Genomic DNA, 13,333 nt, shown 5'->3' with positions numbered 1-13,333 from the left:
AAAGTAAGACTCTTCTCGAGTTTGCCGTGGGCGCTTTTATGAATCCCAGAAAGAATCTTTGACTGTTACGGTCCTGAGGCTCCATAAACAAACTGGTCACTTAGAGTCCTAGCAAGCTTGTATCTGTGTCCTTTTCTACCCCCTTTTGGCCACTTTTAAATCAAAGAGAAACCCCAAAACACATTAATGAGGAAAATGTTGTTATATTGCAACCCACAAAATTCCCTTAATAAATTTTCTTCTTTCGTCCTTTGAAAAGGTCAAAGCCATGTACAAAATAGCAAGAGAAAAGGCTGCAAAAACGCGTTAACACCACAGGGAATGGAATTAACCTACTATTCAAGTTCAACATCATTGAAATCACGGTGTTTGGCCTATATTTACATCTACATGTATGAGAAAATGAGGTTCAGGTGTGATTGTGATTATTTAATTCTCTGAGTATAAGGGGAGTACAAGCTTAGAGTTAAGTTTTAAGGACCGATTCTGTCTTAAAACACAAGATTTTATAAGTAAATGAAATTTGAACAGCAGATGCTGGACAAAGTAATCAAAATAATCTTTTGGGTCAAATGAAAAAAAAAAATAAGTGTTAATGATCAAAATGGATACAAAACTCCCAGTGAACTTCTGCAATGATGAGGAGGCCTGTCAATACAACATTCTGTTTTATTTATTTCGTTTTTTAAAATACTCTCCTTTGAAAAATACAGCTTTTTTGGAGCAAGAGTTATGCAACTTCCCTTACATAACTTTGTATCAATGATAATTCTCAAAATGAATTGAATGAGAGTGACAGGAAGACTTCAGCATGGCTCCTCTCACCCAGAAATGTTCATCTGGGATTGGTCCAGGTACTGAGCCCACACTGATGACATTTATAGTTTAACTGAGTCTGTCCAATTTCCCAGAAACTAGGACCTAAGATGGTAAACAAGATATTCTTCAGGAAGGATCTGAATGGTATCAGAACTTAAAGAACTTTCTCTCAGTCCCATCTCTGGCCAACCTAGAGTCTTGAACTTTTTGGTAATAAATGAACAATAGAACACTGGCTCCAATCCATCCTATTCAGACATCTGCAGAGCAGTTCTACCAAAAAGGAATCTATGAACACTACTAAGAGTCATGGGGCACTTGGCTTTCTCGCAGGACTGGATGAGATGATGTCATCGTTCATGAGTCTAGTCACCCTGAAACAGACACAAAAAACACACATCTTGGCTCTGCAGTTCTCACCTGAAAATATCCAGGCTGGAAGTTTACTCTAGCTAAAGTTTCATTCTGCTGCCTCCTTTGTAGAAAAGCTATCAATACAAAAAAGTATTGATACTAGAAATAATTTAAACCTATGCAAAATATTTGATTTCATTTGCCTTTAATTCTTATTGAATAAGGAGGCTAAGAAAGACCACTTCAACACATTTAGACTCCATTCAAATCTAATCTCAAGGTCAGAAGCAAAACAGAGTTGGACAGGATCATGGCACCACTGAGTACCAACCAAGAATCATTTCACAGCCCAAAGCAAGATGTTTCCAACATGAAGGAAAAGGCTTACAAAGTCTCCTTAACCAGACAGCAGACAATTTTTCTTTTTTTTTTTTTGCAAAACATGATTTCTCATGAAAGGAGATTTAGAAGCATATCGATTATTTCTCTTGAGTGCTCATTTTAAAAAAAGGAAAGCAACAACATTCATGGGAAATGTGGAGAATTAATGAAGCAGTAGGTCATTTTTTTTTTTAACTCCAGAATAGTACCTGGGGTGCTCCTCTACGGTCTAAGGAAAACATTGTCCAGAAATGTATTACGTATGCAAGCTGAGTTTGGGATAGGATTGAGATATGTAAAGTACCTTTTTCCTTTTCGCTGTATCTGCTTATGTTACTGTTGTCACTGTACAGAGGTCCTGCCGTGGCATGGGGCTTGCAGCTATGATACTGTGCATTGAGTGTATTGACTGTTATGTGAATCAGATGCAGAAGGACCTTGCTGATATCACAGTCTCGGTATGGATACTGCTCAATGAAATGGAGGGAAAAAAATATAAACAGTTATTTTCAAGGGTAAGTTTTTCCACTTGATCTTGCTAGCTATTTTTCTCAGTCTCTTCTGGGTAAGCAGAAACGTCAATTCTTACCATGGTCTTATTTGAACAAGGGATTGTATCCCCACCCTCTTCCACCAAATTATGGATGGCAATGCATGCCAGTTTGTAAGTTTTAATTTATTTTAAGAAAATGAGCCGCCATAAACATAATGTAGGAGTACAATTTTAAATAGTTTTCTTGTTTTCTGACGTAGTACTTAATACATAGATAAAATATGAGGTTCTGAGCATAGACAGAGATTATGGATCCATGTTCATCGTATTTGGCTTTAAACGTTTTAGAGTATATACTGGCATGGTCTACATTTCTATTTTCCTTCCAAAAGTTCTTCACTTCTGAATACTAATTGTACGTCGTGAATCTTCCGAAGGTCAAATTACTGAAGGTCAAATTACTATCTTACAAAATTTTGAGCTTAGATCTCTTAAATGTTCTCTCTAAAAGAATTGTTCCACCCAAAAAAAGATTGACTACAGCAACTCACCTTGTAAAGAATGACAAGCAAGGCCTTCAACCACATCTGCCGGATGTGAGGCTTTAGGGACCAGAGGGAACAACGAGGTGGCTGTTGGAAATAATGCCGGAGTTGAGGACAAGAGCAGTATTTGAGCACCTGAACCACCAAGGGAAGAAGGTGTTTTCCCAGATTAATGTTATAGTCCATGACCTGAAACAGGAAAGAAAGGTAACAACTGAAGAAAAGACAACTACAAAGAACATTTATAAACCAAAAGGAAAACTTTGAACCATCAAAACATGAGCAAGATATTTACCATGTATCTCACAAAATATTATTAATAATGGCCAGTACCCATAAAGGGACAAAAGTCCAACCTCACAAGAAATTTAAAAACTTGTAACTTCATTTTATCTACTTAATTGTCTAATTATTTATCTACTTAATTATATGCTGAAAATAAATTTCCTCTTTGAAAATGTCCTATGTTGTGTGCATGCTAAGTCGCTTCAGTCGTGTCCAACTCTTTGAGAGTCCATGAACTGTAGCCAGTCAGGCTCCTCCATCCATGGGATTTTCCAGGCAAGAATACTGGAGCAGGTTGCTGTGCTCTCCTGCAGGGGATCTTCCCAACCCAGCGCACAGGTGGATTCTTTACCACTAGGCCACCTGGGAAGTCATATTAAACTATTACCTAGAATCAATGAAAGCATGTAGAGTTGGTAATTATGTGAGGAAACAGGCATTCTCAGACACCACTGGCTAGAGTATTTCTCAAATTTTTCAGGAGAGCAGTTTAGCAACATGTATTCAGAAGCAGGAAAAAGCACATAGCCTTTAAATAGCAATTAAACATATCCTAAGGAAATAAATCAGACAGGCATTTCCAGATGTATGCATAAAGATACCCAGCATTATAGCCACTCCAAATTGCAAATGACCTCCATATTCAACAATATGGAATTAGTAAAACAAAAGATTGTTTATATAACAACAGAATACTCTATAGACATTAAATGGAATACCGTACAAATTTATTTACATGATATGAGCTTCATAACAAATTTTAGGCTTAAAAGAGACATGGAACTTCCCAGGCAAGTATACTGGAGTGGGTTGCAATTTCCTTCTCCAGGGGATCTTTTTGACCCAGGGATCAAACCCAGGTCTCCTGCATTGCAGGAGATTCTTTACCAACTGAGCCACCAGGGAAGCCCAGACATAAGTATGTATATACATATACATGCATATACATGCACACATTCAGGCACATATACATATATCAGTATGTATAAATGATCCCATTATTATAAAAAATATGTGCACATATACACATAGTTGAGGACAAGAGCAATAGAGCAACATGTATTCAGAAGCAGGAAAAAGCACACAGCTTTTATTAGAGCTTCTCTGTAGCTCAAATGGTAAAGAATCTGCCTGCGAAGCAGGAGACCTGGGCTCAATCCTTGGATTGGGAAGTTCCCTTGGAGAAGGGAATGGCTAGCCTCTCTAGTATTCTTGCCTGGAGAATTTCATGGACAAGGAACCCAACAGGCTACAGTCCATGGGGTCACAAAGAGTCAGACATGACTTAGTGACTAACACTGCCACTACTAATGACCTTGAAACATGAGTTACAGAATGTGCTAGGGGAGGGCAGCCTAGATTTTTATCCTACTTATCACACAGATGGTAAACTGAAAGCTAACCATACATGTACATACCTATGTATGTATGCGTGTATATAGGAATGTATGTAAACCTAGAGCCATCAACATATACCAAAATGTTAGTAACTGATTTTGTGATGGGTTTCCTGGAGATTTACATTTTAATTTTTTTGCTTATAGTTTGAAAATAAATATACATAATGTGAACATAGAAAGAGAGAAGTGAGGGAGGAAGGGTAGTGAAGTTTGCTATCTGAAGTGGCATCTTCTGTCTCTATCACAGACAGGTGAGTATTAGTGATGATTCATCTAGTTATCAGCACCAGCAGGAGACATGCAAATTGCTCCCACATTGCTTCTCCGTGTTCACTATATCAACGATCTGTTTGAGCTAAATGGTAACAGCTATGATCATGAGTTCTTTCCACGCGACAGGCACTGATGAAGGTGATTTTCAGTATGTTGTCTCTAGTCTTTCCCCAAAAAATCTATTACAATGAGCAAAGAAGCAAGGATGCTTAAGGCCGTAACAGTTTTAATAACAGTGGCAGAGCTGAAATTCATATCCATTTCTCTCTAGCCCCAAGTTCTACACTCTTTGCAGATTAGGGCAGCCATTTTGGAAATTTAGATTTGTAGCACTGGTCAAATTAGGCATATATATACACCCAAAGTGTGAAAGGCACTCAGTCATGTCTGACTCTTTGTGACCCATGGACTAGAGCCCTCCAGATTCCTCTGTCCATGGGATTCTCCAGGAAACACTACTGGAATGGGTAGCCATTCCCTTCTCCAGAGCATCTGAGGGATGCCCAGGCATTGAGCCTGGGTCTCCTGCATTGCAGACAGATTCTTTACCTTCTGAGCCACCCCGGGAAGTCCATGTACATCGATGGTCTATTAATTCTGCTCCTGGATCCATATCCCAAAAGAATTCTCACATTGTTGAATAAGGCTGCATGTACAGAATGGTTGGGGTTTCCCTGATGGCTCAGACAGTAAAGAATCTGCCTGCAATGCAGGAGACCCCAGTTCGATCCCTGGGTCGGGAAGATCCCCTGGAGAAGGGAATGGCTACCCACTCCAGTATTCTTGCCTGGAGAATTCCATGGACAGAGGAGCCTGGTGGGCTACAGTCCATGGGGTTGCAGAGTTGGACACAACTGAGCAACTAACACTCGACTGTACAGAATGGTTACTGCTGATCTGTGTGAAAGGGTGAGGAGTCGGGAGCAATATGAGTGTCCATTACTGAGGGAATGGATAGTTAACTCATGAGAAATATACATCATGGTATATAACACAGCGGTTTGGAGTAGCAAAGAAACATGAAAAATGCCAATGATGATAATATGATATGAAGTAAGTTGAATGATTAACTCAAGTCTCCACTTGAAACCAAAAAAAGGAAAGGATTGGAAAAAAAAAAAACCTACAAACAAAAATTCCACACTCCTTTACTATTTAATAGAGTTTCAGTTTAGGATGATGAAAAAGTTTTAGAGATGAAAGTGGTGATGGTTACATAAGAATGTGAATATACTTACTGCAACTGAATACTACAGTTGAAAAATGACTGAAATGCTAAGTTTTGGACTTCCCTGGTGGTCTAGTGGTTAAGACTCTGTCTGCCAATTCAGGGGACACAGGTTTGATCCCTGGCCCAGGATGATCTCACGTGTCATGGAGTGGCTAAGCCTGTGTGCCACAACTACTGAGCCTACACTCAAGCCTGTGCCCTCAACAAGAGAGGCCACCAACATGAGAAAGCCGTGTACTGCAACAAACAGCAGCCTGGCTCACCACAACTAGAGAGGTCCTGCGTACAGCAATGCAGCCAAGAATAAATAAATAATTTTTTTTGAGAGGTCCTGCGTACAGCAATGCAGCCAAGAATAAATAAATAATTTTTTTTTTTAATTCTTAAGTGCTAGGTTTTATGTATACTCCCCTCCCCACCCCCGTAAATCCCCAACTCCCTTTATGTTATCAGGCTGCTAATGTCTTCTATACACCCCTGGCTTCCCTGGTGGCTCAGAAGGTAAAGAATCCATCTGCAATGCAGGAGACACAGGTTCAATCCCTGGGTCGGGAAGATTCCCCTGGAGAAGTAAATGGCTACTATAGACAGAGGAGCCTGGCTGGGCTGCAGCCCACAGGTCACAAAAGAGTCAGACACAACTGAATGACTGACACAGTAAAGTAACTTGAGCAAAGCTTTACGCTCAACCAGTGTTGGCTAAATGGAATTTAATGACGCGTTTGGACTAAAAGCCTAACGGCATGACTCGTGAAAGCTTCCACTTACCTGGGCAATCCCTGCAATAAATGCATTAAAGCAAGTTGACAGGCGCATTTTCTGAGGCGCGATCATGAAGCAGCCTTCCTGCTGGTCGTAGCCGAGTAAGACGTAGAGGTGCCGCTTGACCGTGTTGAAGGCCTTGGCGCTGCTGATGTCCGACTCGGCGCTGCTCTCGTCCTTGGCCATGAACTTCATGAGCACTGTGATCAGCTGGTGCACTGTCTGGTGGTCGATTCCAGCGTCTTCGGGGAGCAGGTCCTTGATGGTGTTGTCATTCTCAGGGGACTGTTGTCCTGTCGGTACAAGAAAGGCCATCAGTGGGTGGCTCCCCCACAAGTAAGTTTACAGTCAAATTTCACTTATTGATCAAGCACCACTTTGTCTGCTGCCTCTAAATATTTAAAGGTCTGTTCTAGACAAACTCAGACATAATATGCCCTACTAAGCAAAGCACTGCTCCCAGGATGGAAGTTATGTTGTTGTATCAACAACCAATTTGGGAAGAATGCATGTGTGCTAAGTCGCTACAGTCATGTTGGACTCTGTGCGATCCCATGGACTGTAGCCCACCAGGCTCCTCTGTCCATGGGATTCTCCAGGCAAGAATGCTGGAGTGGGTTGCCATGCCCTCCTCGCGGGGATCTTCCCCACCCGGGGATCGAACCCCGGGTCTCTTAATATCTCCTGCTTTGGCAGGCAGGTTCTTTATCACCAGTGCTACCTGGGAAGAATAAGGGAATGCAAATAAAAACATGGCAGTAGAAAGCAAAGTTATCTTCTGACAGCAAGACAAATACCTACACGCAATTTACATTTAGAGAACTTTTAAATACCTTGGCAAAGTTTTACCTTAATAAAGAGACATTTTCCTTCCAGCTTTGTAAAATAAATAGGTAAGAATAACCACAAAATAATATTCATTAAATCTGCTGAGCAACTAAAACATCCATTGGGTTACCTTGTTTAAATTATTATCTCCATTCAGTTATGTTCAAAAATCAGCTGAGGCAGAAAAAAAAAAGTTTCCTTCTCCAAATTCTGAGATAACAGCAGTGTGTACTCTTTGAATTATACATTCAAAATTAGAAATAGCAAATGATAATTCCTGCTGTATGTAATGAGAAGCACACAAGGGGTGGGAGGGCACAGACAGAAAGAAAGAAGCATGAACTTTTAAAAACAGAAACACGCCACATGAAGGTGGGCTGAAATTCACATGCAAAGAAAAAATACCTCAGCCCCTAACTTACTTTTAACCTAACAAATAATCACGTCTGAACAGGTCCCTGACATGGACTTTCTCAGTTATTTCTTAAAGTCAGAAATTATACCCTGTCTCCCCTTGTTTTCTGCCCTTTAGTTTAGGACTTTGAGGGAAGGAAAAATGAGATTTGCTTTCCTATATTTATATTTGGGGCCTTATTCAAAATACTCTCTGCATCCTTCTCCTTCCTTTGACATGAGAATTTCTGAATTGGAAACAAAGCTTTTGCCTGGTGGGTTAGACGAGCACACATCATTCTCATCTCTCATTCTGAGAGAAAACATTCTAAATGATGACAAGCTTTGGTTACAAATCATTATACAGCAAACTGATTTTATCCATTTAAATTACAGCATGCAGGATACAACAAACAGCTAGATAGTCAGTCATATTCTTTAATTCCTCAACTGATCTGTCAAAAATCTGTCTTCCAGGACCAACCAAGAGAAACAAGATAGAAGGAATGTTTTCTGGGGACCACAGAAATTAGTTGTCTGGAGCCTAAACACTTTCTCTGTCAAATTCCAAATTTACTAGTTTGAAACTGCACATACTACCGTTTATGTGCTTGGTTGTCTAGTCTTCCCCAGATGATCAGAATGTTGATCTGCTCAAAAGTGATGCCCTAAGATGGGATCTTGGCAGTGAGTGAAAAGGTCACAGAATCAGCCAAGTCTAAGAACGTCTAATATAGGGGAAATCACCTAACAAACTTCACTATAACCCTTGAACATTAACAACATTTTCTGTCTCATAGTCTGTTCATGAAGGAATAAATATGTGCAGTGTACTTTAGAGACTTTTTTATCAAAAAATTATTCAAATAAAACCTAAAGATTTGTTTATGATGCTGTTTCACATGCAGGAATAGTCAGTTGTTAATATCATTATTCATTAGGCAGGCATGAGCCACCAGAAAAAAAAAAATCAATTCACGTGGAACATCCTATTTCATGAAAGGTCATGAATATAAAGCACTGATGTATATTATAATTAAATGTTTGAAATAGAAGATCAGACCAAATTCTCATTTTAAAAGTTTAGAGAACTATCTTTTCAGCATTGAAAAATATTCAATCTTGATTTTTTTTTTCTTCAGAGTATTATTACTTTATAACTAGAAGGAGGTTATTGCTTTGGGCAAGTTTGGGCCAAAACCTGACAAGTGTGAGACTCTAGGCGCTCTGCAGGGTTCAATGCCATTGTAGCAGCAGGTGATGGCTGTTATGATGCTATAAGTTCATTCCTCAATTCATCGTAGCTCTGGGGGGCAAAGTTTAGGAGAGTATGATATCACTCAGTTCTGCTCGGCCACCTCCAAGTCCAGACTGGCTAGACTCCAAAGCCCCAAAGTTAAAAACAGAACTGAGGAGCATTCAAGAAGGAGATGCACCTTTGCTGTCTAGCCCTGAGAGTCCAGGGAATTCAAACAGAAGAAAGGGAGCTCCAGACAAGGCTCAGCTAGGACATGGGCTCCCCATTTCCTTCTATCACCTTGAGTATAGAAAATAAACCATCAGACTTCAACTTTAAATATTTCAAATCTCTTCGCCCCACTGCAAGTAGATAATCATTTTCAAAGTGTGTCACCTTAGCGTTTCAAATAAAACCATATTTTCCCAGTGACTAAGTATCATTTCACAAAGGCCCTCTCTTCATTTTAGATTGATCTTCATTGATCTGCAGTGCTCAGCTTTAAGGTTGTGGCTTTTTGCTTTCCCTGAGCAGTGAGTGATCTTTAACAAACCATTAACTGTATTGACAAAAGAACTGGTTAATGGAACCTTTCTCATAAAGTGAAAAAAAAATCTCTTTTAGTTCCAATAACTCACTCCTCCAAGTGAGGGCTTCGAAAGTCTGCACTTTGCATACTGTCTTTCTTTTAAAGGACTGTAAGAATGTGATTGCCACCACTCTTCATTAAGAAAAGTTACCTTAATCAAACCCCTAAGAAAAATGAGGTTAGGAAAGCGGAAACTTTCTTTATTGATAAAGATAAAATTACTGGTTTAGTTATCTATAAAGGATATAAAATTTCCATTTTAAAACTAAAAGCCTATAATATTTTCTCCAAAGTGTGACGATGAACATGTTTACTTTTGAATTCTAGTCTATGAAGTTCTTAAATCTGTTTTAACTATAGACATTGAACATGTTAAGAGATTTGATTTTCTCCTTTTTGCAAAGAAAAATGTAAACATCTTTACTGCCGTAGAGGCAGAATGATTCCTAGCCTAACTTTAACATGGACTGGGTCCATCACGATCTGTCCACAGAGAGGCGCAACTGATTGAAATGCCACAGTAGAATACAATTTTATTTACTTAGAAGATCTGAAACCAGGCAGGATCAGGATCTGCTTTTCCAGACATCTCCTGCTGCTCCATCCCAGAAGCTCGGCATCCTTACATAAACACTGGGCTGCTTCTGGACCTCAGAATGGAGCCAGCCTTCTGCACCTTGGTGCCTTCTCTCATGGTGCTCTATTCACCTTGCAAGGTGGCCCTCCACCCCTACCCCCAACGTTATCCCATGAATGTGGCCCCCAGGAGCCATTCTTATTAATATGCCCACCCTCCTCTCAGCAACTGTGACCCCTAAATTCTATAAATCTCTAAAAACAAGAAAGGAGGGAAGAATAAAGACTCCTCAAAGGTAAGTAATATGTCTTATCCAAATTTTACGCCTCTCACAGAATAGGGGGCAGTGATTGACACATAGTAGATGTTCATTACTTGTAAATGTTTAAGTGCCCTGAATTTAAGTAAATATTTCAGATCTTTTCTACATGGGAGAAAAATGGATGAAGTCCCCAAAGAGCAAAGAAGTAGGTAAGGAAATACAGAACATTCCTCTGTGGAGGTCAACTCACTGACCCCTCCAGCAAGTGACAAACCAACAAGTAGCAATTAGGTGGTGGAAGGAGGCTTCCATGAGCTTATTCTGCATTCGGTCCAGAGAAACCAATGAGCGAGCGCTATAAATGAGCCTGCACCACGTTGGCAGTTCTAACGACACTACCTCACTGATCTCCCTAGCTCATTCATTCGACTTGAGGCTTCATTCACAGCAGTTCTGTTGTGTATGCACAAAGCCACAGAAGGGCTGGAAAGATGGGGCCAGATGCTGACTGCAAAGCCGCATATGCTTCCCATCCCTGCCTCTCTCCCACATCTATCACTATGATTTACCTCCTACCCACCTGTCTCAGCCTGACTGAGAAGTCACCTGCCCACGAGACCTTCCCTGTTGCGTCCAGCTCTCCTCCCACCGCAGTTGACATGAATGAACCTGTAGTACAATCACTTTCTCTGGAGATGAGAGCTCACTTATGGTCACACTTCATCTCTCTTACTTGACTATAAGCAAGTGGACAGTATAAAAATTTCTGATGTATCTCTACATTCCTCCTAGTACAGCAAGTGCCCAGTAATGCTTTGTTCAATAGAAACTCTCATTTCCAAAACTATCATTTCAGACAAGGGAATTCCTATATAAACAATTAAATTCTAATGCAAGAGACCCGGGTTTGATCCCTGGGTCGAGAAGATTCCAATTTTGCAAGTTAGTGAAAACATGAACTGTTAGCCACCTCTAGAAAAAAAAGAAAGAGCCTCAAGAGAAGTTCGTTGGAATTCTAGGCTGAACACTAAGAGGGAGGCAGGAATGCACGAGAGCTTTACTTATTATTCCCAGTATTAAGTACATTCTCTTGTTGATATAAATTCAGACCAAGAGAGCTTAAGATTTCTCTTTAGGTTGGAGTAGAATTGCAAGTATCCATGTCCCTTTAGGGATTAGATTGGCTCTTCAGACCGATTTGTGACTCTTATTCAGGAAGATCCTTTGGTCTGGACACCCATGGGCTTACATCACACTGTAGCGGGCTTGAATGCCCAGGTCAGCTCCCTGACAAGACTGGTGTCCTCGCGTCCCCTAAGACAGGAATACCCGTAGACGAACTCATTGAGAGGTAGCTTTAGTGGAAAGAAAAGCAGATCAAGTCTCCTGGACTCAAGTCTCTAACTAATTAGTTACATGTGACCTTGAGCAAATTAGGCAAGCAGAATTACTTAGCCCTTCACGCCCTCAGTTTTCCTGTCTGTATATAAAGTGGAAAAAATACTTTATGCATATGCAGAATTGTTGTGAAATTGAAATTAGATAATTTGCATTAAAAACACTCTTTATAAAGAGGTACGCTACATATATAAACGTTCTTGCTGTTTTTATTATTAACATTATATACCTACTATTATTTAATTACTCATTCCAGGGGATGGGAACAAGATATGATTAAGTTTCCCATGGGGTTGATACCATTTCAGTATTGTCCAATTATGTAACTGCTGCATTATATTCAATTACTATTCAAAAGGTGTTCTGAATCACCAAAAACAAAGAATTCCCAATTCTCAAAGCATCAGTGAAAAAACAGCTTATATATAATTTATAATTACACCAACTTCGGATTAGCAGGTGAAATTGTGTATTTCATCAGTTAGGATTAAATGAAGGTGCTGAGCTCCTTCCTGCTAGCACTACCATACATGTCTTGCAAGACAGATCAAGACATGCAGGCTTGAGATCCAGATCTGTCATCAACAAGTTTGTGAAACCTGTTCCTTTCTGGAAGCCTCAGTTTCCTCTTCTGGAAAATGAGAATGTTAACATATCTCTAATGTTTCAGCTATGACAGTCTATGAATTTTACTTATATGCACAGAGGTCTTTAAGATAAATATATATATACTTATGACTGACTCATGTTACTGTACAGCAAAAAACAATACAAATTTGTAAAGCAATTATCCTCCAATTAAAAATAAAATAAAAAAATTATTAACTCATAAAAAAAGTCAACAGAATAACACAACTCTTTGGTAGCCTTGCAGAGTTTGCCCTCTTTACAAGCATGTTTCTGTTCCAAAATTTGCTCTGGGCAATATATAAAGGCTAAGATTAGAGAGTCATAAACTGTATATCCAGTGCCAAAAGTTTCGACCTAAATATCAACTAAAATTAAGTCTTGCTGCATAATTAAAGGACATCTGCCTTATTTCGGGCCTAATCAATAAGAGGTCTTGCACAGAGGCGCTCATTACTTGTTCCAAACAAAAGTATCTTCCTTAAACAGCAAGGTCTTTGGTTTCTATTTAATTACTATCTTAAACCACCCTGTACAATCTTATGATTATCCTGGCGTGTTTTTGCTTCCAGGGTAAAACACTCAGTGTTCAGTAAATAATAATGCAAAAATGAAAAACTAGTTTCAAATTGCCTTAAAAGCTGAGCCATCTGTTTCCAAATCTAAGCAAGTTTTGCTTATGGTGGTGTCATATAATTACCTCTCTAGAAGCCTCAGCTTTTTATTTAATTTAAACAATGCTGTCATCTGCCCTTTTTCCATCTGATCACTTTTGGTGGGACAATTAGACACCTAAAAGCTTAACTTCAAGACACATATGTATATGCTTTTCCAAAGACATGTGAGAGGACTCCTATGATAGGATTGTTTGCATGCATG

General features: G+C 39.5%; 1 protein-coding gene across 12 annotated transcripts in view; it reads right to left on the bottom strand.

The window, feature by feature from the left end:
• Positions 1–13,333, bottom strand: part of UNC79 (unc-79 homolog, NALCN channel complex subunit) — a 288,494-nt gene that overhangs the window by 95,922 nt on the left and 179,239 nt on the right. For all 12 annotated transcript variants that reach the window (XM_070775592.1, XM_070775586.1, XM_070775587.1 and 9 more), the window contains 3 exons: positions 6,550–6,836; positions 2,599–2,781; positions 1,859–2,021 (listed from right to left, as the gene is read on the bottom strand). In XM_070775592.1, the coding sequence (XP_070631693.1) occupies positions 1,859–2,021; positions 2,599–2,781; positions 6,550–6,836 (633 nt within the window). The remainder of the gene's footprint in view (positions 1–1,858; positions 2,022–2,598; positions 2,782–6,549; positions 6,837–13,333) is intronic.

The sequence above is a fragment of the Bos indicus genome, chromosome 21 (assembly GCF_029378745.1).
Source record: "Bos indicus isolate NIAB-ARS_2022 breed Sahiwal x Tharparkar chromosome 21, NIAB-ARS_B.indTharparkar_mat_pri_1.0, whole genome shotgun sequence".
Taxonomy (NCBI): Eukaryota; Metazoa; Chordata; class Mammalia; order Artiodactyla; family Bovidae; genus Bos; species Bos indicus.
The sequence above is the reverse complement of the archived record's forward strand: the minus strand, read 5'-3'. Positions and strand labels throughout refer to the sequence as shown.